A 27037-nucleotide genomic window follows, 5' to 3' on the forward strand; every position below is an offset into this window, starting at 1 on the left:
AGCAATAATCCTAAAGCTTTTGCCATTAAAATTATGCTATAGAATAGATGGAGATTTGTGGTGTGAGTATTCCTTGAAGAACAAATTATTTTCTTCTATTTATTTTAAGATATATTTGTGATATTCGAGTTAAGTTGTTGCTATCTTTTGAAAACAAATTCTTGTAGTATCTTAATCGTGCTGTTAAAAAGATAATTTTTTATTCATTTTGCAGAATTGCTTTGACACAGTTTTTGACATAGTTTTTTTGCTCTTGATTTAGTTTTTAAAACAAAACTATGTCAAAGGAAAAAATTTTTTTCAGTTTAATTTTTTTGGCAGTTCTGAGTTATAAAATGATAAAAAATGATAAATTATTATCCAAGATTTGACAAAAATTGCTTTGACACAGTTTTTGACACAGTTTTTTTGCTCTTGATTTAGTTTTTAAAACAAAACTATGTCAAAAAAAAAATTTTTTTTTCTGTTTCAATTTTTTGGCAGTTTTGAGTTATAAAATGATTAAAAATGATAAATTAGAGCTCTCTGACAAATTTTTATCCATTTGGAGCAAGATTTGACAAAATTGCTTTGACACAGTTTTTGACACAGTTTTTTTGCTCTTGATTTAGTTTTTAAAACAAAACTATGTCAAAGAAAAATTTTTTTTTCAGTTTCAATTTTTTGGCAGTTTTGAGTTATAAAATGATTAAAAATGATAAATTAGAGCCTCTCTGATAAATTTTTATCCATTTGGAGCAATATTTGACAAAAGTTGCTTTGACACAGTTTTTGACACAGTTTTTTTGCTCTTGATTTAGTTTTTAAAACAAAACTATGTCAAAGAAAAAATTTTTTTTCAGTTTCAATTTTTTGGCAGTTTTGAGTTATAAAATGATTAAAAATGATAAATTAGAGCCCCTTTGATAAATTTTTATCCATTTGGAGCAAAATTTGACAAAAATTGCTTTGACACAGTTTTTGACACAGTTTTTTTGCTCTTGATTTAGTTTTTAAAACAAAACTATGTCAAAGGAAATTTTTTTTTCAGTTTCAATTTTTTGGAAGTTTTGAGTTATAAAATGATTAAAAATGATAAATTAGAGCTCTCTGACAAATTTTTATCCATTTGGAGGAATATTTGACAAAAGTTGCTTTGACACAGTTTTTGACACAGTTTTTTTGCTTTTGATTTAGTTTTTAAAACAAAACTATGTCAAAGAAAATTTTTTTTTCAGTTTCAATTTTTTGGCAGTTTTGAGTTATAAAATGATTAAAAATGATAAATTAGAGCCCCTCTGATAAATTTTTATCCATTTGGAGCAAGATTTGACAAAAATTGCTTTGACACAGTTTTTGACACAGTTTTTTTGCTCTTGATTTAGTTTTTAAAACAAAACTATGTCAAAGGAAAATTTTTTTTCAGTTTCAATTTTTTGGCAGTTTTGAGTTATAAAATGATTAAAAATGATAAATTAGAGCTCTCTGACAAATTTTTATCCATTTGGAGCAATATTTGACAAAAGTTGCTTTGACACAGTTTTTGACACAGTTTTTTTGCTCTTGATTTAGTTTTTAAAACAAAACTATGTCAAAGAAAATTTTTTTTTCAGTTTCAATTTTTTGGCAGTTTTGAGTTATAAAATGATTAAAAATGATAAATTAGAGTCTCTCTGATAAATTTTTATCCATTTGGAGCAAAATTTGACAAAAATTGCTTTGACACAGTTTTTGACACAGTTTTTTTGCTCTTGATTTAGTTTTTAAAACAAAACTATGTCAAAGGAAAATTTTTTTTCAGTTTCAATTTTTTGGCAGTTTTGAGTTATAAAATGATTAAAAATGATAAATTAGAGCTCTCTGACAAATTTTTATCCATTTGGAGCAATATTTGACAAAAGTTGCTTTGACACAGTTTTTGACACAGTTTTTTTGCTTTTGATTTAGTTTTTAAAACAAAACTATGTCAAAGAAAATTTTTTTTTCAGTTTCAATTTTTTGGCAGTTTTGAGTTATAAAATGATTAAAAATGATAAATTAGAGCCTCTCTGATAAATTTTTATCCATTTGGAGCAAAATTTGACAAAAATTGCTTTGACACAGTTTTTGACACAGTTTTTTTGCTCTTGATTTAGTTTTTAAAACAAAACTATGTCAAAGGAAAATTTTTTTTTCAGTTTCAATTTTTTGGCAGTTTTGAGTTATAAAATGATTAAAAATGATAAATTAGAGCTCTCTGACAAATTTTTATCCATTTGGAGCAATATTTGACAAAAGTTGCTTTGACACAGTTTTTGACACAGTTTTTTTGCTCTTGATTTAGTTTTTAAAACAAAACTATGTCAAAGAAAATTTTTTTTTCAGTTTCAATTTTTTGGCAGTTTTGAGTTATAATATGATTAAAAATGATAAATTAGAGCTCTCTGATAAATTTTTATCCATTTGGAGCAAAATTTGACAAAAATTGCTTTGACACAGTTTTTGACACAGTTTTTTTGCTCTTGATTTAGTTTTTAAAACAAAACTATGTCAAAGGAAAAATTTTTTTTCAGTTTCAATTTTTTGGCAGTTTTGAGTTATAAAATGATTAAAAATGATAAATTAGAGCCTCTCTGATAAATTTTTATCCATTTGGAGCAAAATTTGACAAAAGTTGCTTTGACACAGTTTTTGACACAGTTTTTTTGCTCTTGATTTAGTTTTTAAAACAAAACTATGTCAAAGGAAATTTTTTTTTTCAGTTTCAATTTTTTGGCAGTTTTGAACACTTTGAGATCTTACAGACAGACATCGTCAAACCTGTCAAACACAAAACTTTTTAATAAACTTTTCGAATCTCCTCGAAGCTACAAATCAAGTTATTTATAAACTCACCTCATCGTCTCGTTCGTCAACGCAACCGGCAAATCTTTTTCGAAAGAGAGAGCAACATATTTTTGGCATCGTCTCCTCCGTGCGATCACGCATAATGTCTGCATACACGATACGCTCCGCTGAATGAAAATCTTCGGAAAATTTGTCATCATCATCACGTTTTCCCTCTCATTTTGCGTCTTCTCCGCACGGAACTCGAGCACCTACTTAATTAATGTCCAATTAAAATACTTTTCAGTCTCAGTCGAATCGTCAACCGAGTAACAAGAAGAAAAAAAAAAGAAATTACCCAATCCCGGAAAAAATTGCTTCAGTGACCTAAAAAGAAAAGAATTTTTCGAAAAGAAAAAAAAATAAGAAAAAAAACTTACCGGATTCTCAAAATAAATCACACAAATGGAAGAACAAAGTGCTTTCGTCAAGGATTTGTACGACTTGTACGAGAAAGGTGAATGGCGTAAAATTCTCAAGCTCGGGCAAAGTAATGCCACGGAAGAAACGAAAAAATACCATTGGTGCTGGCCATACGAGCAAGATCTGAAAGACCTCAAATACGAATTAGACAAATTAGGTGTTAAGAGTTTGTGTAGTATAGGATGCGGTACGGGAATTCTCGAATGGTGTCTCAACAAATGCACAGGCATGGAAGTGAAAGGCATCGAAGTTGATGAATTCTATTGGTAAGTAGCCAAAAAAAAAAAGTGATTTGACATTTTCAGGCCATTGTCTCTTGATTAGTTTTGCATGTAGTTCAATGTTTCTTTTTCTCCTTGATAATGTTTTAATTTTTTGACGATCAACTGTACATCTTGCTTTCTAAAAAAAACTTTTTGTCACACTTTTTACTCATACAGATCGGAAAAATAAATGATTAAGCAAAGTTACGATGCTTACCATCCTCGATGATGTTGCGTTTAAAAATACAAGAGTGACATGATTTTGTAACGAAAGAAATAAAAATAGAAAAATGATGTGCAGTTGATAAAAAAAAATTTTTAGTGCACCTGCTTGAGTCGAATTTTGTAATCGAAAATAACAAAAAGTCATGTGTTTCACAGAACATTATTAAAAACTACTAATAACAAACAATAAATCAATTTACCGTAATGTAAATAATGTTAAAAGAAAAAAATTTGTTGAAACTTTAATTTTATAGGTAAATTTAAATAAAATATGAGAAAGATCATTTTAAAGTAAAGAACAATTTTTATTAACATTTTTGACGATAAAAAAATTTTTTAAAATTTTTTAATTATATTTTAGTTTTGAAAAGAAAATATTTAAAAAAAAATAAAATTTGAAAAAAAAATTATAAATTAAAATAAATTTATTCAATTAAATAAAATTAAATCAAAATATTAAAATTAATTAAAAATCAAAATATTTAAAAAAATAAATTTTTAATTTATTTAATATTTTGAAGTAAAGAACAATTTTTATTCCAATTTTTGACGTTAAAATATTTTTTTTTATTTTTTAATTATTTTGTAGTTTTTGAAAAGAAAATTTAAAAAAAAAATATAAAATAAAAATAAATAAAATTAAATCAAAATAAAAAAAATTAATTAAATTAAATAAAATATTTTTTTTAATAAAATTAATTTAAATTAAATAAAAAATACAAAATTAGTTAAAATTTCAAAATTTTCAATTAAAATTATTAAAAATAAAAATTTGAATTAAAAACTTTTTATTATGAAAAAAAAAATTAAATTATTTTAATTTAAATTAAAAAAATTTATTATTTGTGAAAATTTTGAAATTTTAACTAATTTTGTATTTTTATTTATTTTTTTAAATTTTTTTAAATTAGAAAATAGATTTTTTTTTTATTAAGAGAACAAAAAAATTAAATTCTCTTAAAATTATCTACTTTACGGTAATAACAAACAATAAATCAAAATATTTCGGCAGCTTGTCTGGCACCGTCGTAATTGTTTAGCGAAATTAATTGTTTCCCGATGTACATAAAATTTTTCGAAAATTACCCGGTAAACTGTGATTTCATGTAAAAAGAAAAATTTTCAAAAAAAAAACTTACCAACTTCTCTTTCTCTTCCTCCCTTTTGTCCCGCTTCTGTCTCTCTCTCTCTTTCCATCTTCTCTTTAGGGTGTCAGCAAATGCGCCAAAACCATTCATCAATCTCGAGTTTGCCAAACGGAAGTTGCCAAGCAGCTTCTTGGGCAACACATGCACGCGCCTCCCGAGCTACGGGCTCCTCTTCTGCTATTTTAACAATCCACGTGCATTTAACGACTACGTGCGTTTCTTTATCGGCAATTATCTGATAATGGTTGGTCCGTCGCTCAAGACGCCCGCCGAAAAGCACATTGATCCCATGCCAGAAGCGCCGGAATTTGAAAATCCCAAATTGTGGATCAAAGCGTGGTCCAAAGAGTTTGGCAGCAATAAGGATATTTGTGTGATTTGGAAGAGAAATTTATAAACTTTTTTTTTTGCATATTTTGTGTGTTTTTTTCTGATTTTCTATTTATTATTACTTTATTTATTTATTTGAAAAATAAAATCATTTTCGAACGAACCTAATATCTTTCTATCAAAGTTCAAACAGACCGAACAGACCCCCATAAAAATTTTTGTCGTGCTAAAATTTGTCAATTTCATCCCCAAAATTGTTTTTTGAAACTTTTTTCACGCAAAAAATCTTCTCTCAAATCTCTTTTAGGACAAATTTTACGACGACAAAGCCTTTCATCGACCTAAAAATCTGCAAGAGACGCCTTTCGAACTCCCCCCTCAACAATTTACTGACCAAAAAACGGGACGAAGCCCTCTTATTTTGCTATTTTAACAATGCCGACGCCTTCAAGAGTTACATAAAGTACTTTTACGGCGACTACGTGATAATTATCGGACCTCCGCTCTCGTCAAAGACAAAGAGAAGTACGCCGATGCCTGAAACGCCCAACTTTGAGAATCCATGGTTATGGTACAAAGTGTACACGAAGCAATTTGGTCGGGATAAGGATTTGTTGGTGATTTGGAAGTACAATCCAAGCGCCGCAAAGCCACAAACGAAACAGGGATAGAGAAATTTTCGCTGGTTTCTGAAACCTGAGATGTTACCTGAATAGATTTTTAAGACTTGCAATAAAAATGACGATTGACTGAGAAATTGCTTAACTTTTAACTTTGCTTGGCTTCTTTTTTTTTAAGCTTATTTTTTTCAGTTTTTAGCTTCTACTTCAGCTTTCTAACAAAAATTTTCTTTAGCGGTAAATTTTTCTTTGATCTTAAACAAAGCGATCTCAAGATCCTAACCTCAATCTTTCCACGTGTTTTCAGGAATTCCAAAAACGCTCGCAAACCGTTTATCGATCTCGAATTCGCTCGTCGCCAAGTCGGTTGTTCGTTCTTGGGAGAAGTTTGTGCGCGACTCCCAAGTTATGGGCTTCTCTTTTCGTACTTTAACAATCCGCGTGCCTTTAAGGATTACGCGAGGTACTTCATTGGAAATGTGATCGTTATTATCGGGCCGAAAATGTTGAAAGATGGGCAGCAGAAGAAGCACAGTGATCCAATGCCCGAAGCGCCTGGATGGGAGAACGAGAAGCAATGGACAAAGGCATGGTCGAAAGAGATCGGCAACGAAAAGGATATTTGTGTGATTTGGAAGAGGAATTTGTAACTTTTGTACCTTTTAACTTTTGTTTTATAAAGATATTTATTTATTACGTTTTAATAAAGAATGCTTTTAGCGATAATTGAAAAGAAAAGAAAAAATTGTAGTTTTTTTTAATAAATTAAATTTTCTTCTCAAGATGAACAAAAATTGTAAAAATTTTTAACCCTTCTTTTTCTATAAAACCAAAAAAATTTTTAAAAATTAATTTTTCTTCCTCTAAAAGAGCAAAAAAAAAATTTAAAAATTAATTTTTCTTAATTTATGAAAGCAAAAAATTCTAAAAAATTATTTTTTTATATTTTGTTAAAGCAAAAAATTTTTAAAAATTAATTTTTCTTATTTTATGAAAGCAAAAAATTTTTAAAAAATTAATTTTTCTTATTTTATGAAAGCAAAAAATTTAAAAAAAATATTTTTAAAAAAATTTATTTTTCTTATTTAATGAAAGCAAGAAATTTTTAAAAATTTATTTTTCTTATTTTTTAAAAGCAAAATATTTTTAAAATATTTATTTTTCTTATTTTATGAAAGCAAAAAAAAAATTAAAAAATTAATTTTTCTTATTTTATAAATGCGAAAAATTTTTAAAAAATTAATTTTTCTTATTTTATAAAAGCAAAAAATAATTTTTAAAAATTATTTTTTTTTTATTTTTTAAAAGTAAAAAATTTTAATAAAATTAATTTTTATTTATTTTTTGAAAGCAAAAAATTTTTTAAAAATTAATTTTTCTTATTTTATAAAAGCAAAAAAAAATTTTTTAAAATTATTTTTTTTTATTTTATAAAAATAAAAAATTTTAATAAAATTAATTTTTCTTTAATTTTTCTAAAAAAAATTTTTTAAAAATTAATTTTTCTTATTTTATGAAAGCAAAAAATTTTTAAAAATTAATTTTCTTATATTATGAAAGCAAATAATTTTTTAAAAATTTTTTTTTTTTATTTTATGAAAGCAAAAAAATTTTAAAAATTATTTTTTTCTCTAGAAAAAAAATTAATAATTTTTCTCCCTTAATAAAATTAATTTAAAAAAAAAGTATTTTTCTTTCTGTATAAAAGCAAACATTTTTGATTTTTTTTTTTCTACAAAAATCACAAAAAAGTATCAAAAGGTTAACCAATTAACGTTCAAATCAATATTTTTCTACTGAAATCGTAATTTACTTCATTTGTAAACCACAAACTTGACTTGTGACGACAAATTCATTCACTTACTACCACATTTACATAACTTTATTACATATCTCGACAACTCACACTATCATTAACACAAAAACAACAAAAAGTACACAATCACATAATCTCTCACATGGTCTTACAATTATACAGCCGTAGAAGTTCCATTCACTCATTCAAAACAATTTCAGTTATTCAGCGAAATCGTGTTGAATTTAGTTGCGTACGAGACTTTGCTTGCTTCGGTACTTTTTACTCTTTCAAAAAAAAAAACCTTTTAATTGCCACACAATTTCGGAATTTATTAAAAAGACGACTTCCAATGCAGTAAATTGATTTTAATTGGCGATCGAGTGACGCACAAAGATTTCTTCGAAAAAAAATAAAGCTCTGAGGAAGCATGACTGAACCTCCAGATTACACGGATGAGGAATGGCAACAAATTAATTCGGAATTCCAACGCATGAAAGGTAAAAGCTTATCACCAAGTCTTGATTTTTACTTTTTTTCTGTGATTAGAAATTTGTTTTTATTTTTATTTTGACATGACACGAAACATTATCTGCGCAAAGAGACTTATCATTAGCGATAATTTATCTCGAACGATAGAAGGTCGAGTTGGGATTTTTTTGATGACTCATTTTTTTTTGTAGATGATCATTATTTGGATCATGCAGGCGCGGGACTCTATTCGGAAGTGCAGATAAAGGAGATTTCGGAGAATTTGATGAAAAATTTCTATAGTAATCCGCATACGAGTAAACTAACGGAAGATATTGTCGATCAAGTTCGATTTAGGTGAGAAAATGTTTAGGTTTCGAAAAGAAAATTTAGTTTTCGAAATTAAATTTTTAATTTTTCGAAATTAAATTTTTAATTTTTCAAAATCAAATTTTTAATTTTTCAAAATAAAAAATTTTGTAAGAATTAATTAAATTAAATAAAATTTTTAATTTTCGAAATTAAATTTTTAATTTTCAAAATATTTTTTTTTTTAAGAAATGAATTAAATTAAATAAAATTTTTAATTTTCGAAATTAAATTTTAATTTTTTGAAATAAAATTTTTAATTTTTTAAAATAATTTTTTTTTTAAGAAATGAATTAAATTAAATAAAATTTTTAACTTTTAAAATTAAATTTTTCGAAATTAAATTTTTAATTTTCAAAATATTTTTTTTTTAAGAAATGAATTAAATTAAATCAAATTTTTAATTTTTTGAAATTAAATTTTTAATTTTTCAAAATAAAAAATTTTGTAAGAAATTAATTAAATTAAATAAAATTTTTAACTTTTGAAATTAAATTTTTAATTTTTAAAATAAATTTTCTTTTAAGAAATGAATTAAATTAAATAATTATTTTAATTTTTTTTTAATAATTAAATTTTTAATTTTTCAAAATAATTTTTTTTTAAGAAATGAATTAAATTAAATAAAATTTTTAATTTTCGAAATTAAATTTTAATTTTTTGAAATTAAATTTTTAATTTTTCAAAATAAAAAATTTTGTAAGAAATTAATTAAATTAAATAAAATTTTTAGTTTTTTAAATAAAATTTTTGATATTTTAAATTTTGAAAAAAAAGATCTTAAAATAATTTTTTGTAAATTTTTCAAATTTTTTAATAAAATTTTCTTAATTTTTTTTAGAATCCTTCGCCATTTCAACACCTCAACCGAACACTACGATGTCATTTTCACCGCAAACGCAACCGCCGCTCTCAAAACTGTCGCGGAAACCTTCAACTTCAACTATCACGGCGAAGCCATGGAAAACGCTGATCCCAAAATCCCCGGAACTTTCGCCTTCACGATCGACAATCACGTTTCCGTTCTCGGGATGCGAGAAATTGTCGCTACAAACCACATCCGTTGTCTCGAACGCTCCGAACTCCTCGCCACAATTGATCGTCGAAAGTCCTCAGTAACAGCTTTATTTGTCCCCAAAAACAGTTCTTTACTCGTTTTTCCCGCGCAAAGTAACTTTTGCGGCTACAAATACCCCTTGGAGCTCATCGAGAAGGTGCATCGTCTCGGCTTGGGCGAATTAGATCACGAACATTGGGACACGGAATGGTATGTGGCTCTTGATGCAGCGGCAATTGCAGGCACGAGTGACATCGACCTCACGCGACACAAACCGGATTTCATGTGTGTGTCTTTTAGCAAGATGTTCGGATACCCCACGGGACTCGGATGTCTCTTGGTCAGCAAAAGAGGCGAAAAAATGCTAAAAAAGCGATATTTTGGCGGCGGAACGATAAAAGTTGCTTTGGGGACAAAAAATTGGCATAAAAAACGCGAAAATTTACACGAAAAATTCGAAGACGGAACAATTTCGTATCTCGGGATCGTCTCGTTGCTCACGGGATTCAACACGTTATCGAGACTCGTGCCTCCAAAGAATAATTTTTCAACAATGTCGAGGATTTCGCATCATGTCTTCCAACTTTCGCGCTATTTCTACACGGAAGCCAGCAAATTACGCCATCAAAACGGGCGAAAAGTGATAAAATTCTTCAATTCCTCCGAAAATTACAGTTCCCGCAAGAAACAAGGCGGAATTTGTGCTTTTATCCTCAAAAACGACGACGGCAGTTACGTTGGATACGCCGAATTTAATTGCATCGCAGCTTTAAACAAAATTCACGTGAGAACCGGGTGTTTTTGCAATCCGGGAGCATGTCAACGATACTTGGAGCTTTCCGACGAAAGCGTTTTGCATAATTTTGAGGCAGGTCACGTGTGCGGAGATGCTTTGGATATTGTCGAAGGACGTCCCACGGGCGCTGTGAGAGCTTCTTTCGGGTATATGACACGAAAATCTGACATTGATGCGCTTTTGAAGGTCATTCGAGAGGCTTTTGTGAACAAAAAACCCTCGGAAAAGGCGATTTTCGTAAAAAATTCGGAAATTAACGGAAATCAGGAGATAAAAATCAAGCTAAAAGCGATAAATTTGTATCCCGTGAAGTCATGCGGGGCATTTAAAGTCGAAAAATGGCCTTTAACTGAACGAGGCTTGAAATTCGATCGGGAATGGATGATCGTAAGAGATACGGGAGTTGCTCTCACACAGAAACATGAACCAAAGATGTGCTTAATTTCGCCTAAAATAACGAAAAATTCATTAATTTTGTCATTTCCTTACCGAAAATCGATTGAAATCCCCTTGGAAATGTCCCAAAACGAGGATTTTCTGATAAAAACGAGTTTCTGTCAAAGTAAAGTCTGTAACGATAACATCCAAGGCGTCGATTGTGGCGAAAAAGTCGCTAGATGGCTCTCTGATTGTTTAAATATCGACGGTTTACGTTTAATTCGTCAAGATTTCACGCAAAAACGTTACATGAAGACCTCGGATAAGGAAAAAACCAAAGAAGTATCGTTGGCGAACAAAGCCCAGTTCTTAGTTATTAACGCGACATCTGTGAAATGGCTCGCGAAACAAGTAGAATCATGGAGCGACACGAATTTTGATGAAAAATCTCCGCTAGATGGCGTTATTTCACGATTTCGTGGCAATTTGATCATTGAAACCGATAAAGAACTGATTGAAAATGAATTTTCTCGGTTAAGAACTGAAAAATCGCAAGTTTTGTTAGAAAATGATGGACCCTGTACCCGCTGCCAAATGATCTGTATTGATCAAAGTACGGGAGAAAAGACGTCAGAGCCTCTGAGAACGCTTGTGAGAGCTTTAGAGGGTAAAATGAGGTTCGGAGTTTATTTTTCGCAAGTTTCGCAAAGTAGTTCAGAACGGTTTTTAGATATTAATGAAAATTTATACGCCATTCCACAATAAATGATTTTTTTTATTACTTAAAGTTTAATATTTAGTGATTTTTTCCGATAATTTTTTTAACCTTAGCTATTTACATTTTTTTTTTTTGTTTAAATGTTTTGAATCATTTTCGGATGTCTTTCCAATGGCAAATTGCTCGTTGTGAATCCGGGGCAGCGCCAAATGGACGAGATCCGTCATGATAAACGTATTTGTTGACTGGGTAATCGTGAAGTGTTTCATAGCCATACACGCTGGAGCCGAGTTGCTGTGAAAAAAATGAATAATAAGTTAAATTTGCATTGGGTAAAAAATTTAAAAATATTCTTTAAGAAAAATTTTTTAAAATTTGCATTGGGTAAAAAATTAAAAATATTCTATGGGAAAAAAAAATTTTAAATTTGCATTGGGTAAAAAATTAAAAATATTCTTTAAGAGAAAATTTTTTAAATTTGCATTGGGTAAAAAATTTAAAAATATTCTTTAAGAGAAAATTTTTTAAATTTGCATTGGGTAAAAAATTTTAAAATATTCTATGGGACAAAAATTTTTAAAATTTGCATTGGGTAAAAAATTTTAAAATATTCTTTAAGAGAAAATTTTTAAAATTTGCATTGGGTAAAAAATTTTAAAATATTCTTTAAGAGAAAATTTTCAAAATTTGCATTGGGTAAAAAATTTAAAAATATATTATGGAACAAAAATTTTTTAAATTTGCATTGGGTAAAAAATTAAAAAATATTTTATGGGACAAAAATTTTTAAAATTTGCCTTGGGTAAAAAATTTTAAAATATTCTTTAAGAGAAATTTTTTAAAATTTGCATTGGGTAAAAAATTTAAAAATATTCTATGGGACAAAAATTTTTAAAATTTGCATTGGGTAAAAAATTTTAAAATATTCTATGAGATAAAAATTTTTAAAATTTGCCTTGGGTAAAAAATTTGAAAATATTCTTTAAGAGAAAAATTTTAAAATTTGCATTGGGTAAAAAATTTGAAAATATTCTTTAAGAGAAAATTTTTAAAATTTGCATTGGGTAAAAAATTTAAAAATATTCTATGGGAAAAAATTTTTTAAATTTGCATTGGGTAAAAAATTTAAAAATATTCTATGGGACAAAAATTTTTAAAATTTGCATTGGGCCTTTACTTAAAAAAATTAAATATTTCAATTTAATAATTTTTCAAGAAAAAATTTTTACCTGCGTCAACGGACTCGTATTTGTTGTGAAAATACCGGCAAAATTCTTCCTTTCTGCCAATTTCAGTACCTCACTTTCCATAAAATGCATCAGGGCAATATTTTCTTGTGCATTCAAGTCGGATTTTGTGCCCATCATGAAGGAATGTAAAATTTGGTTGAGTCCTTCAGGTAATTTTCCGTCTCTAAAATACATTTTTTGTCAATAAAATCAAAATTTTCAAAAATAAATGAAGAAATTTACCTGATAGGTCCTTCCAAGAACTCCAAAAACTCGAAAACGATGATAAGTTTACTCTCGACGGGCACTTCTGGCTCATCACGAGCATCAAAATTCAATGAAACGCCAACAATGCGGTCCGTTTTGACATCTTTCACGACAAAACTGAGATCTTTTTCCACGAGCACATCCCAAATGGCGTTCAAGATGTCAGCGTAGTCCGTGTACAAAATCATTGGCTTCAACCATTGTTCCAAATCTGCTTTTTCGAAGAAGCTCGTTGTGATGATACTAAAAAAAAATATTTTTTATTAATTTTTTTTCAACAAAAAATTTGAATTTTCTTACTCAATTGTGTCGTCTTTGTGTTCCAAGGCGAGAGGCACAGCTTCCAACTTCATATCACAGTCGACTTTCAAATCAATGTTGCCGCTGTTGCCGTTCACAGACTCCACGGAACACAATTTCTCGAGAATTTCGCCCAAATTTTTGGCGGCAATGAAATTCGTGATGCTCACGTGGAAGCCTTTGTTCCGTAATTCGGTGACTGTGAAGATGGAATTCAACGAATTGCCGCCGAGTTCGTAGAAATTGCTGCGAATCGAGATGGAAGTGCGCGTTGAACGACCAATTACGCTTCCGATGGTTTCGAAAAGGACTTTTGCTGTGGGAAGTTGGCTTTCGGGAATGTCGGAGTAATCGTAGTCGATTTCAACGGCAGCGTCATCTGTTGAAAAAATTAAGAAATTTGAAAAAATATTTAAAAAAATTATTAAAAAAAATTAAAAAATTAATATAAAATCTGAAAAAATTTTTTTTTCACAAAATTTAAAATTTTCTTCAAAATTTTGCTAATTATTTTTCTTTAAAAAAATATATTTTAATTATTTTTAATTAATTTAAAAAATTAATTTCAACTAATTTTTATAAATTTTTTTTTTAAACAAATTTAACTTTTTTTAATTAAAAAAATTAAAAAAAAAATGTTAAATTTTAATTAATTTTATAAATTTAATTTAAGTTAAAATTTCAATTAAATTATTTTATTTTTTTAATAAAAAAAATTATATTTAATTAAAAATATTCAAAAAAACATTTTTTTTAAGAAAAATTAAAATTTTTATTTATTTTAATTTTTTTCTAAATTAAAAATAAATTTAAATTTTTTTTTCTAATTTTTTTTTTTATTTTTTTTCTTTAAAAAATCAATTAATTTACTCACCATTATTATTCGTATTTTCATACATTTTCAGCAACGATTGTCTATCGACTTTTCCATTCACGAGCAACGGAATCGAATCCAAGACAATTACTTGCGGGATCATATATTGCGCGAGAATTTCCATCAAATTTGACTCAATTTGCATTCCTGTCATATTTTGTCCTTCTTCCAACGTCACAAAGGCAAGTAACGCTTGATCGATTTCTCCCGCATGATAACAAAGAACGACAGCTTTCTCGATGCCATTCAAGGAGAGAATATTTTTTTCAACTTCTGACAAGTCAACGCGATGTCCTCGAATTTTGATCTGCGAATCTGTACGACCTTCGTAGTAAATGACGCCTTTGCTGAACGAGGCAAAGTCTCCGGTGCGGTATAAACGAGAGTATTCTGAGGAAAAAAAAATTACGAAATTTTTATTATTATTATTTTTTTTTTAAATAAATTAAATTTTTTAAAATATTTTTTAAATTTAAAATTTAATTAAGGAAATAATTTATTATTTTAATAAAAAAAAATCTATAATTTTTTATTATTCATTATTTTTTCAAATTCAAATAATAATTAAAAAAATTAAATAATTTTTTAATTAAAGTATTTTTAATTAAATTCAACTGAATTTTTTTTTTAATTATAGAAAGAAAAAATCATTTAAAAATTAAAAAAAAAAGTTAAAAAGTTAATTTCGAAAATTTAAATTAATTTACGAAAATTAAAAAAAAACTCTTAAATAATTTCGAAGTTAAAAAAAAATATCATAAATTATAGAGAAATATTAAAATCTTTTTTAGCAAAAAAAAAAATATTACAAAAATTCAAAATAAGTAAAAAAAATAAGTTGAATTATAAATTAATAAAATTTAAAAATTAAATTAAATTATTTTAAAAATTATTGGGAAAAAATGATTTTTCGAAAATTAAAAAAAATATTTCGAAATAAAAAAAACCTCTATGAAGTTTACTCAAAACTAAATATTTTCGAAAATTTGTAGAATGAAAAATTAATTTAAAATATTTTTAAAAAATAATTTTACTGAAAATTTTAAAATTTTTCAAATATTTTGAATTTACGAAATTAATAAAAAAAAAATTCGAAATAAATAAAAATATTTTCGAAAATTCGAAATTAATATTTTTTTTCGAAAATTTGAAATTTTTTCGAAAATTCGAAGTTTCTCATTAAAACTTACTTGCATCAATCGCCAACGGATTCTCGATAAACTTCTCGGGATCCCTTCCATTGACATAACCTTGTGCCAAATTCATTCCTGCCACGAACAATTCCCCAACAGTTTCGGATTTCACGGGTCTAAAATCCCCATCCAACAAATAAATTACCGTATTATCAACTGGATATCCAATTGGGACCTTTTCCAACGCTTCTAACTGCTTCTTACTTTCACACACAAAATACGTGACATCTCCCATAACTTCCGTCGAACCATAAAAATTACACAAAATATGTTGTCCTTGCTCAAAAAAGTCATAAAACTCCTTTGCAAGCGCAAGTGAAAGCGGCTCGCCTGAACAAACCCAAATTTTTAAAGATTTCAGGAGATTTTTGTCATTCTGGAGAGGCAAATAGAGCAGCAACGATCTCAAAAGTGTCGGAACAAGAACTAATCTTTCAATTTTATATTTTTCTAAAGCAGCAACGAGACGTTCTGGATCCTTTGTGACGTCTTTTGTGATGACAATTAGAGTCAATCCGTTCAACAGAGGTCCCCAGATCTCCGAAACTGAATCGACGAAGGTTAAAGCAGTTTTAAAAACGCAATTTTTCTCCGTTTTCGAATACGGGAATTTTTGCCATTGCCATTGAAGGCGATTCAGGATGACCTGATGGGGAATTCTGACCCCCTTGGGAACTCCCGTGCTTCCGGAAGTGTACAAAATAATCGCTAAATCGTACAATTCCCCGCCCAAAGTGTCTTTTGGCGCCAAATTCGCGTTGCTGCAATCTTGGGAGTCTTCCAAAAGTTGTTGAAACGAAACACTTGACGTGCCTTTGAAGTTTTCTGTGGCTTTGTAAGACTCATCGTAGATCACGAGAACCGGGCGCGCCTCTGTTAAAATGTGATTTATGCGATTTGCGGGAAAAGTGACATCTAGCGGCAAATAAGCAGCACCCGCTTTCCAAATTGCCAACAGAGCAGCAACTAAATTGTCACTGGGCGGCATACAAACCGCAATTACCCAGTCGCCATCTTGGTTTGGCGCGCTTTTATCGATATCCGTTACTTGATTGATGATACCATGAGCAAGACGATTCGTGCGCGAATTCAGGAGATTGTAAGAAATGTTTCGCGTTCCCTCGGAAATGTCGTCAAAGACGAGAGCTGTGTTGGCGCCGTATGACGCATCGACATTCTCTTCGAAAATTTTGTGCAACAAACGAGGGGCGAGCAAACGTTGAGCTCCTTTCGAGATTGAGAGTTGCGGCAATGAACCCATGCTGACTTTAACGACGCGATTTCTGTGGAAAAATACAAAAATTAATGAGTTAATGAGATGTTACAAAGTAACTTCTGGTTCTGGTTGAATGAAGACTTCCTTTAATAATTAAAAAATTAGAAAAAAAATTCTTAATCCAAACACGATCCAAATCACGTAATTATTATTAAATAATCGAATAATTGCCTTGTTAGCAACAAAGAGACGATTCGCTCAAGTGCATCATTTTGCACTTTCAATTTTATTTTTATTTTAATTTTTATTGATTTAAACGAGAAATATGAGGAACGAACAGAAGAAAAAAATTCACACGAAAAAAAAATCTTTGAAAAAAATTTACAAGTGCGAAGTAATTTGCATACAATAAAAATTTGAATAATTTTTCATCCGATTTTAATCAATCACAAATATCACAAGTACTTCTGATTTGAGATATAAATAAATCATAATTAATTAAGAATTTGTTTGGAAAATATTGAAACGTGATGATCAAGATCATTCTATGCCTTTTTAGACAAGAATTTTATTAAAAATTACATAAAAAGACATTTTAGTTAAAAAAATTTTGTGATGCAATAATTAAAAATGTTTCGTAATTAAATAATTTTATTAATGAATTTGTTAAAAAGTGAAATTAAGATAAAAAATTATTTTAAAAAAATTTAAAGAAAAAAATAAAAAAAATAATAAATAAATTTTAATTAATTAAATTTAAATTATTAAATTTTTAATTTAAATTAATATTTTATTTTTTTTAATATTTTAATTTTTAATATTTTTATATTAATTTTTAATTATTTTTTTTAATATTTTTAAATTAATAAATATTTAATTTTCAAATATTTTTTAATCATTTATTTTTAAATTGTTTAAATTTGTTAAAAATTTTTTAATAAAATTATTTTTGTATTTTTATTTTTTTTATTTATTTATTTTATTTTTTTTTTTTTTGAATGAAATAAAATAAAAACTATCTTTAATGATTAAATGATGATTAAAAACAAAATTTTTAATTTAAAAAAATTTAAATTTAAATTAAAAATTTATTTTGTAACAAATTTTTTTATGCTAACATTTTAAATTTATTTTGTGAAAAAATTTTTTTTATTAAAATAAAAAATTAATTTAAAAAAAATTAAAGAAAATTTTTTTAAAAATTTTGAAAAAAAAATTAAAAATAAAAAAATATAAAAATTATTAAATAAATAAAATACAGAAAAATAATTCAAACAACTAAATAATTCAATTTTTTTTATTCTAGATCGTTTTTATTTAATTTTATTCAAAAAAAAAATAAATAAATAATTAATTAAAATTAAAATATTTAACTTTCGTTAAAAATAATTAAAATAAAAATTATTAAAAAATGAATTAAATTGTAAAATATTTAAATGAAAAATTTTCAGATGATATGTTAAAACAATAAAAAAAATAAAAAAATGCGAATTTAAAAAAAATAAATGTTATTTATTTTTTTGTAAATTAAAATTATGATTTATGATTTAAAAAAAAATATTATTTAATTTAATAAAAAAAAATCAATTTTTAGATTAAATCATATTTTAATCAAATACTATTAAAAAGCATTCACTTTTATTTTCCTCAAAAAAAAATATGCTAAATTTCACTTTTAACTGAACTTCACTTTCAAACGTTTTAAGAACAACTGCTTCAACTTTTAAATGAATTTCTTTATTTATTTTATAAAATTTTTCAAATTCTTTTACATTTTATCCTCTTTTATCATTAACATTATTTTAAAAATGTCAATAACCGCTATATTACCAAAAAATTAGCAACTTTGTGTCTGCAAAATTCTTAATCGATAACAATTAAGGCAAAAATTCATTAAATTTTGTAAAATAAAAATCATCAAATCCCTTCTAACATCATTCGCGTAATAATTAACGATGACAACCATAACCGTCTAATTAACAGCAATTCAATTTTTTTTCAATAAATTCATATTTTTTATGCATTTATGCGCGCGGGGATCAATTAATTGATTAAAGCAGGAATTTATTGCAAGTTTTTTTTTCGGCATTAATAAATCGTAAATCATTTTTCTGATCGGCAAACATCAAACATCGGTTGACATCTCAAGAGACTTGTGGGACTTTGTCAGAATTGAATTTTGATTGATTCGAGAACAAAAAAAAAATAAAATAAAATGAGGCAAAAAAATGCAGGTCAGTCGTTGTTCATAAAATAATTACACTTTAATGATGCATAATGTTGAAATGAGAAAAAACATGCATTTTTTCCAATAGAATTTTAATTATATCGCATTAAGATTGCATTTTTCTTAAAAAAAAATAATCTTATTAAGCGGACCTCATACGAACACATGTTAATGACAATAAATTAATTTTGAATTGAAGCGAAATTAAATTCAGCTAATTAGGTTTCTAATTACTAATCTTATCGAAACACCTTCACTTTTGGCAATAAATTCTATGAAAAATGTGTCGCATAAACTTGAGATTACCATAATTTTCTATCATAAAAAGTAGTTTTTATTCTGTCATTATTCTGAGAGATAAAACAATAAAATAATAAAAAAAAATTAATGAGGGGTTTCAGTTCAAGTGTTGATTAGCGAAAATCTAAATACATATGATTAAATGATTAATTGCTACTAAGTTGCGTTTTGCAAAGGAGTTTAGGTGTGATAAAAAATTTACAAAAAAAAATATTATCTTTTGAATGTTTAAATTTTGACATTTTTGATATATTGCAATTTTTTATCTTAAATTTCTGTCAATTTTTATTTATTTAAATTATTTTTTTAATGTCAATATTTTATTCGTTTAATTTTTCGGTAAAGTTTTTTTTATCATAATTTTATAATTTTATTAAATTTAATTTTTTTTAAATTTTCAGGAAGCAAAGAACTTTTATTTTAATGAGAAAAATTAAAAAAAGATATTTTCTATTAAGTTGATAAAAAATTAAAGAAATTATTTTTAATAAATAATTATTTTTTAAAGATTTTTTTTTAGATTTTGAACATTATAAAAAAAATATTTTTTACTTTTTTGCACAATGAAAAAAATTATAAAATAAGTAAAATGTAAAAAAATATATATTTTTATCAAGTGATATTTTTAAAAGAAAAATAAAATAAATTTTCAAACATTTAAAAAAAAGTAGAAAATATTATATTAAATTTTGAATTAATTTTAACGAAAATTTTTTGTTAAAATTTTTATTTTTCTTGATCAAAAATGTTTAAAAATTATTTTTTATTTATTTCATTTTTCAATTTTTAATGAAAAATTATTTAAGATTAATAAATTAATTAATTAAGATTTAATTTAAAATTACATTTTTAATGATTTAATTAAAAAATAAATAATTTAATTAAAATTAATTATTTTTTAATTAAAAAATATTTTTTTATTTATTTTATTATTATTTTTTTTTAATTTTCATTTTTAAATAAAATTAATTAATTTGATTTCAAAAATATTTTTTTAAATTCTTTTTTTTAAAATTAAAAATAAAATAAAATACAAAAAAAATAATATTGGTAAGTAAAAAATAAATATTAAAATAATAAAAGTAAATCTAAATTAAAATTTTATTGAATGAAAAAAAAATTGCTGTTGAAAATTTTCCATGAATTCTTAAGATACTCATAAATTACAATTATGTGTCATTCCACGTTTAATGCATTGAATTCCATCAAGGAATACCAAAGCACGAAAAATGCTGCCTTAAAGAATGCACTTTAGGTGCTTGACAGATGTAGATCAGATCTACTCATTGATAAAATAATTCGTGATACAAAAGAATTTATCAAAAGCATTGATCTGAAAATTAAACTTAAAGCTCAAAATTTGCCTTGAAATAACATTTCAACTTAACGAACGCCTCCTGTCTACCTGCACACTAACCTCGTACTCGTGCAAGATATTGCATAACTTTGACTCACACACATGACGACAAATCGACACATGCATCCATTCAGCTGATTGTACTTTGCTCGTCATGAACTCTACCTCGGATTTAAACCGTACGGCAGCTCTATTGTCGTCGACTTCGTGCTTGGCGTGAGTGACTTTTAAAAATAAATAATAATAAATAAAAACATCAAGAATACCGGTTAAAGTAGGTTGTGTTAAAAAATATGAAACAGTCAATGACTTCTTATACTTTATGCGCTATACGAACGAAGGGGTTGTTAATTAATTGCATAACATTTTTCTTGAATTTTCTTTAATTTTTTTTAAATGTAAAAGTAGACCAAATTTTTTAAATATTTTTCATTAATTAAAGAAAATGATTTAAAATATTTTTTAATAAAAAAACTAATTTATTTTAATTAATTTATTTAAAATTTATTTTATTTTAATTATTTATTTTAATTTTTAATTTTTTTTTATTTTAAATATTTTTTACTTTATATTTAATGAAAAAAATTCTCAAAATTTAATAATATTTAAATCAAAAAATAAATAAAAATTAATATAATTTATTTAAAATATAATAATTTTATTAAATTATAATTTTTTGTAAAAAAATATTTTTTTTAAATTTAATTATTAATTTTTATTTAATTTAAATGATATATATGTAATTTATTTATTAATTATTTAATTTTTAAATTATTAATTTTTTATTTAATAAAAAAAATTATTTCAATTTAATATATAAATTTTTTTTTCAATAATTAATAAATTAAAAATTTTTATTAAAATTTATTTTTTTAAAAAATTTATTTATTTTTTAAATTAAAAATAATTTTTATTAGAAATTTAATTAACTCATTTTTATTAATTTTATTTTTTTAAAATAATTAAATTATGTTTGTTTTTTTTATTATTTAATTTTTAATTTTTAAAAAATTAAAAAATTAATTTAATTTTAATTTTTTTACTAAAAATTTTATTTATTTAATTTTTTAACAATTTATATAAATTTAATAATTTAATTAAATAAAATATTTTTTTAAATTATTTAAAATTATTTTATTTTTATTTATTTTAAATTAAATTAATAAAAATTTTAAAGAATACTTTTTGCATTTTAATTAATTAATTTTTTTTAAATAAAATTATTTTAATTTTTTTACAAAAAAAAATATTAAAATAAATTAATAAGTGAACGTTCCCCAAAACCGTTCAACAAACAGTTAATAAATTCAGACAAAAATAAAAATTTGGCACATACAGCTCTATGGATGTAGTTTTGTATCGTTTAACAAGTGAACATATAAAATAATAATAACAACATTATTTTGTATTAAATAAAAGTGAAAATCAAATGCGCGACCTTGAACGGTTCACTACTTCTGACGTCTTGTCGTGGCTCGCTTTTAAAAGATTAAAATAATATTTTGCGAGTTAAATTGCATTTTTACCTTTAATAATTTTTTATTTACGAGATTAGTCAAAAAAAATGTTAAACGATTGTCACTTAATTAAAAATTCATTTTTTTCGTGTAATTCAAGTTTATTTTGAATTATTTAAAAAAAATCATAACAATTCGCTGAATCGGATAGATTGCCGGAGTTTAAGTTCAAGTTCAACCAAAGCAACCTTCATTTTTTTTATTTCTTTTTGCCTTTTAATGTTCGGTATGTACCTGCTTTCATTATTTTCGTGTCGATACCCTTTTTTTGTTACAAATCCCTTTTTTTCTGCTAACACGCGGGTGTTTCAATAAATTTCATGGACACTTATCCAGTTCTTGCTCATTCCTTTACTTCCGGAACATTCGAAAAGAATAGTTCCTTATTCGCGATGAGCGTAAACCGGTTTTGCGCCGCGATTAACAGTTAACCAGATTTCGTTCTAAAATGGAGACGGCGCGTTCTTTTAAAGATTTTTGCTTGAAAGAGTTGAAATTCCATGAGATTGAAATTTTTACAGCAAAAATTGCACCTTGAATAAATCGAGAAGTAGGCAACATAAAATTTTAAAATGCAGCAAAAAGCTTACATCCACTCTAAGTCAAATTAACTCGCAATTAATAATTGCTACGTCGCGATATGCAGAGAGACCTTGATTTTTTGTGCTTGTTTCTTGAAATTGACCAAAACGTTGGATGTGAGTAGCGTCACGTTCAACGGAAATTTACATGGTTCATTTTTGTTATTAAAATTATTTGTTGCAAAAAAAATTATTGATCGGAAGTTGGCTTGAAAGTTCTAGCAAAGTTTATTTCCTGAGATATTTTTATTTATTTATTTTTTAATTAAAATAAAAAATTGAATTAAATTCATTAAATTAAAATTAAAAAAAAATAATTTATTTAAAAAATAATAATAAAAATTTATGTTTTAATTTTTTCAGTAAAATCAATATTAACATTAAAGAAAATATTTTTTTAATTTTTTTTAATTAAATTATTTTAATTTTTTCGTATTTTAATTTAATTAATTTAAATTACTAATTAATTCAAAATTAATTTAATTTTTAACAAAAATTTAATAATATTTAATTTAATATTTTTTTTATAAATTTTGCTTATTTTTTATTGGTTTTATTTTTTTTAGATAATTAAATTTCGAAATAAAAATATTATTTAATAATATATTTTTAATTTAATTATTAAATTATTAATTTAATTTTTAATTTGTTTTTAATTTAATTTTTAAAAAATTTTTAATTTATGAAAAATTATTTTTATTATAAAAAATATTTTTATTTTATTTTTTGCTTGACTTTTTAAGTTTTTTTATTTTTAAATTTAAAGTAATTTATAAATTTAATTTAAATTTTAATAATTCAATATTTTTTAATTATTATTTTTTTTGAACAATAAAAATTATTAAAAAAAAATAAAAATTAATAAAAAAAAAAAAAAAAAAAATATTAAAAAATTAAATTAAAATTTAATTTAGCTAAATTGCTGTTAAAATTAATTAAATAAAAATTTTTTTTAATAAAATTTAAAAAAAAAATAATCTAAAAATAATCCAACATCTAAACACTTGATATTCCTTCATTAACAACAAAGTACTTGTTGAACTCGACCTTTATGTATCAACTCAAACTAAGTACATCGCGCAAAAAAAAAGATTGAAGACATAAATTTAATAAATGCACACAAACAAGGTTGAACTTCAATGATCGCTCAATTTTACCCAGCAAAAAGTGTGTTATTATTAATGAATGTCTTTCGGTAAATAAACTCCGCAAATCAACAATTGAATGTTACTCATTTATTACTATTATTTATTTCTTAAAAGGGGCTCGCCTAAGTGGATTAACGACTTTGTGCTTGATTTGCTTCGAAAAATAAAAAAAAATTCTTGACTTCTATCCCTTTAATGTGATTTTAATTAACTGCATGAGCAACATAAATGTCAAAGATATAAAATTATTTAAATAATCAATTAATTTTGAATTTTTCAGTTGGCAGCACTTTGAAATTCGATACACCGGACATTAATCTAGCCTTGAAGAGTTTATTTGTAAAAATTTTCTAAAAGAACAGAAAAATATGTTGATTGTTTTAATCGTCAGCGTTGTTGTCGTTGGCTGTTGTTGGTTTTTTTTAAAGTAAGGTAAGTATAATTAACGATTTGTTCTTCTGATTACACAATAATATAATTATTTATTTTTTTTCGCAGGCAGTGACGGATTTGGGCTTCAAATTCGATAAAAAAGGTAATTTTTTAAAGTTTTATATTAAAAAAATAATTTTAGAATTTAAATTTTTAATAGAAAAATTAATAATTAAAAAAAATAAAATTAAAAAATAAATAATTAAATAAAAAAAAATAATTTAAAATTAAATTTAATTTAAAATTTATTTTTTTTTAATTTAAGTTAAATAATTTTATTTTATTTTAAATTAATTTATAATTTAAAAAAATAAAATTAAAAAAAAAAATATAATAAAAAAAAAAAATTAAAAATTAAAAAAAATTTAAAAAAATTAAAATTAAAAAAATCAAATTAAAAATAAAATTAATAAAAAAAAAAATTTAAAATTTTATTTATTCAAATTTATTTTATTTTATTTTTTATTTTTATTTTTTTTATTTTTTTTTTTTAATTTAATTTTATTAATTAATTAATAAAATTAAATAAAAAAAAATTAAAATATTTAAAAAATTATTTCAATTAATCCAAACCAAGCAAAAATTTAAAAGAATCTACAAAAAGGGCTCTTAAGCTCAAAAAAAATTATTTCCGTAACTGATTTCAGTAAACTAATATTAATTGATCCATCTATCACATATTAGCACTTGCGAAGAGCTATTATGTAATAAAAAAATATATCCGTTTTATTTTAAATCATTTATTACTGTAATAAACAATCATTTCCATAAACTAACAAAAAAAAATAATAAAAAAATAAATTAATCAACAATAGAAGGGAAACTTTTAATTAAACGAGCAGATTGGATGATTATCATTTTCATCATTTTTTTTTTGTAAATGCGCTCTTTTAGATTTGATTTAAAAAGCATTTATTTATCATTATTTTTATTAATAATTTTATTAATTAATTGATCTCACGTCGTGTTGTCAACTCAGCTTTTTATTAACTTCATCGTTTAACCGGATGATGTTCATCTATTGTTCTATTTCACAAGAATTCTTGTTTTTTGTAATTCAAGAATATTCTTTAGAACTAAAATGATAAATCCTGATTTTTTTTATTTAAAAAATATTTTAGAATTTTCCGGATATAAAAAATTAAAAAAAATAATAAAATTAAAAAAAAATAATTTATCGCCAGGTGCTTGTATGCAAATATTTTGTCAAACAGACACGCCCTTAGAAAATTTATTATTAGGCTATTAATTACGGCTAATTGATATTCGTTTTTAATTTATCTCCCCGATTGTCACATATATATGATGATCGATAACAAATAATAATAGTGCACTTTAGAATGTGCAATAAATCGCTGCATTACGAATTATGAATCAGAGTAAAACCCAGTTGAAGTCTTTTGTTTGTTCCTGCGTCGGAAGTGAACTTTGTTTTGACTTTTGGGTAAGTTTCTATTTTACGCTTGAACTTGAATAGTGAATTTACGTGACAAGTTAATCCGATTCAAGTTCAAGTTCTATCGGGTAAATCCCGATTATTGTAAATTTCTATTTAAATTTTCATGAAATTATTCGTGTCATAATAAATTTGTGGCTTTGGGTATTTGTTGAAGAATTATGTGACAATTAATTAATGACAATGCATTAATTTTATATAAAAAAATTATATTGAAAAAAAATTGATGGAGACGCCTTGTAAATTTTCGCTATTGATTTTTTTATATTTTAAATAAAAATTATTAAAAAAAATAAAAAATATTTAATAGTAAATTTTTTATTAATTTTTTTTTATTTTTTTAATATATTTATTTTATTAACAATTTAGTAAAGAATTTTTTTTTCATTTCTTAATTTGTTTATTTTTTTTAAATTTTAATTAATTAATAAAATTAATTTTTTTATTTAAACAAATTATTTTTTTTTATATTTTATAAATATTTTTTATTATTTTTTTTAATATTTTAATTGTTATTTTTATTAAATTAATTAATTGATTAATTTTTCAATAAATAAACAGTCCTTTTAATTTTTTGATAAATAATTATTTTTCAACCTTTTTTAAATTTTTAATAAAAAATTTTGTACTCACAATTTTTAGTAATTAATTATTAACTTTTATTTTAAAAAAATAAAAGTGAAACTAACAAATTGACAGTCCTTTTTTATTAATTTTTTTAAATAAATAATTTTTTTAATTTTTTTTTTAATTTTTGCACTGATTTTATTATTTTTCACAAATTTTTATTTTTTTTTCTATTATTTTCGTATTTTTTTATTCTCACAAATTTTGTTTTATTTCAATTTTTTTTTATTTTTATTTCGTATGCTTCTTTAACCTTCTTTTTTTTCAATAAACAATTAAATAAATTAATTTTTTTTATTCTTTATTTAATTCTCTTATTAATTTTTTCACTTTTTAAACTTTTTGCTAAGCAACAATTTAAGCCACGAGAAGGCTAAAAACCGACTAAACTCAAATAATAGCATGCGTTCCTTTTATACCTTGCGAGACCTGTCTATGATAAACTCTGCATTTGCTACAAAAAAAATAAGATACAAAATAATTTGTGTGTACGAAACATTAATAAATATTGTTATTATTGAACATTCGTAACGTACCGAATACGACGCACGCGAATCTCGTACAGAATGCAACTGCGAATGACCAGACCGGAACACGGGAATTCTTAGCATATCGTGAACGATGTACGTGAATAGTAAATGGCGCGAAAAACAACAGGTGCCTCAATTGTATTGAAAAATTTGTTTTTTTGAGGATTAAAGGCGAGATTTGAGGTATTATATGAGAGAAAATTTTTATATTCCAAGAATTTTCTCAAAAAAATAGAAAATAAAATTTTAAGGCGTCGCTTTACCTTACAAAAAATTTCAAAAAAGTACAAGGCGTCGGCAAATTATCACAAATGACAGATAGTATCACACAATTATCACGACTTGT

The 27037-nt window shown here is 24.6% G+C and overlaps 3 protein-coding genes across 4 annotated transcripts; 2 read left to right on the top strand and 1 right to left on the bottom strand.

The window, feature by feature from the left end:
* The first annotated feature begins 3109 nt into the window (after positions 1-3109).
* LOC134836008 (uncharacterized) lies at positions 3110-6579 on the top strand. Of its 2 annotated transcripts, none has more exons than XM_063851113.1 (2): positions 3110-3533; positions 6161-6579. In XM_063851113.1, the coding sequence occupies exons 1-2, from the start codon at positions 3250-3252 to the stop codon at positions 6501-6503; spliced, it is 627 nt and encodes a 208-aa protein (XP_063707183.1). In that variant the 5' UTR covers positions 3110-3249; the 3' UTR covers positions 6504-6579. The 2 variants fall into 2 exon arrangements, with proteins under 2 accessions (XP_063707183.1, XP_063707182.1); XM_063851112.1 differs by lacking the exon at positions 6161-6579 and adding an exon at positions 5541-5981.
* A 1332-nt stretch (positions 6580-7911) lies between these two features.
* LOC134833438 (molybdenum cofactor sulfurase 3) lies at positions 7912-11699 on the top strand. The gene is made up of 3 exons (XM_063847753.1): positions 7912-8148; positions 8332-8476; positions 9330-11699. The coding sequence occupies exons 1-3, from the start codon at positions 8079-8081 to the stop codon at positions 11482-11484; spliced, it is 2370 nt and encodes a 789-aa protein (XP_063703823.1). The 5' UTR covers positions 7912-8078; the 3' UTR covers positions 11485-11699.
* On the bottom strand, positions 11481-26197 carry LOC134833437 (beta-alanyl-bioamine nonribosomal peptide synthetase ebony). The gene is made up of 7 exons (XM_063847752.1): positions 26168-26197; positions 15298-16583; positions 14108-14497; positions 13234-13612; positions 12910-13176; positions 12667-12850; positions 11481-11731 (listed from the first exon to the last, which is right to left on the bottom strand). Exons 2-7 carry the CDS (start codon positions 16559-16561, stop codon positions 11588-11590), a joined length of 2628 nt encoding a protein of 875 aa, XP_063703822.1. The 5' UTR covers positions 16562-16583; positions 26168-26197; the 3' UTR covers positions 11481-11587.
* Positions 26198-27037: the final 840 nt, after the last annotated feature.

This window comes from Culicoides brevitarsis, chromosome 3 (genome assembly GCF_036172545.1).
Source record: "Culicoides brevitarsis isolate CSIRO-B50_1 chromosome 3, AGI_CSIRO_Cbre_v1, whole genome shotgun sequence".
Lineage (NCBI taxonomy): Eukaryota > Metazoa > Arthropoda > Insecta > Diptera > Ceratopogonidae > Culicoides > Culicoides brevitarsis.

Bases quoted from the DNA above. Each gene is read 5' to 3' on its own strand.
- LOC134836008 (XM_063851112.1), top strand. From the start codon at position 3,250: ATGGAAGAACAAAGTGCTTTCGTCAAGGATTTGTACGACTTGTACGAG. The intron at 3,534-5,540 runs GTAAGTAGCCAA...AATCTCTTTTAG, and splicing joins GAAGTTGATGAATTCTATTG to GACAAATTTTACGACGACAA.
- LOC134833438 (XM_063847753.1), top strand. From the start codon at position 8,079: ATGACTGAACCTCCAGATTACACGGATGAGGAATGGCAACAAATTAAT. The intron at 8,149-8,331 runs GTAAAAGCTTAT...TTTTTTTTGTAG, and splicing joins GGAATTCCAACGCATGAAAG to ATGATCATTATTTGGATCAT. The intron at 8,477-9,329 runs GTGAGAAAATGT...AATTTTTTTTAG, and splicing joins GTCGATCAAGTTCGATTTAG to AATCCTTCGCCATTTCAACA.
- LOC134833437 (XM_063847752.1), bottom strand. From the start codon at position 16,561: ATGGGTTCATTGCCGCAACTCTCAATCTCGAAAGGAGCTCAACGTTTG. The intron at 14,498-15,297 runs GTAAGTTTTAAT...TTTTTTCCTCAG, and splicing joins TCCGTTGGCGATTGATGCAA to AATACTCTCGTTTATACCGC. The intron at 13,177-13,233 runs GTAAGAAAATTC...ATTTTTTTTTAG, and splicing joins CACAAAGACGACACAATTGA to TATCATCACAACGAGCTTCT.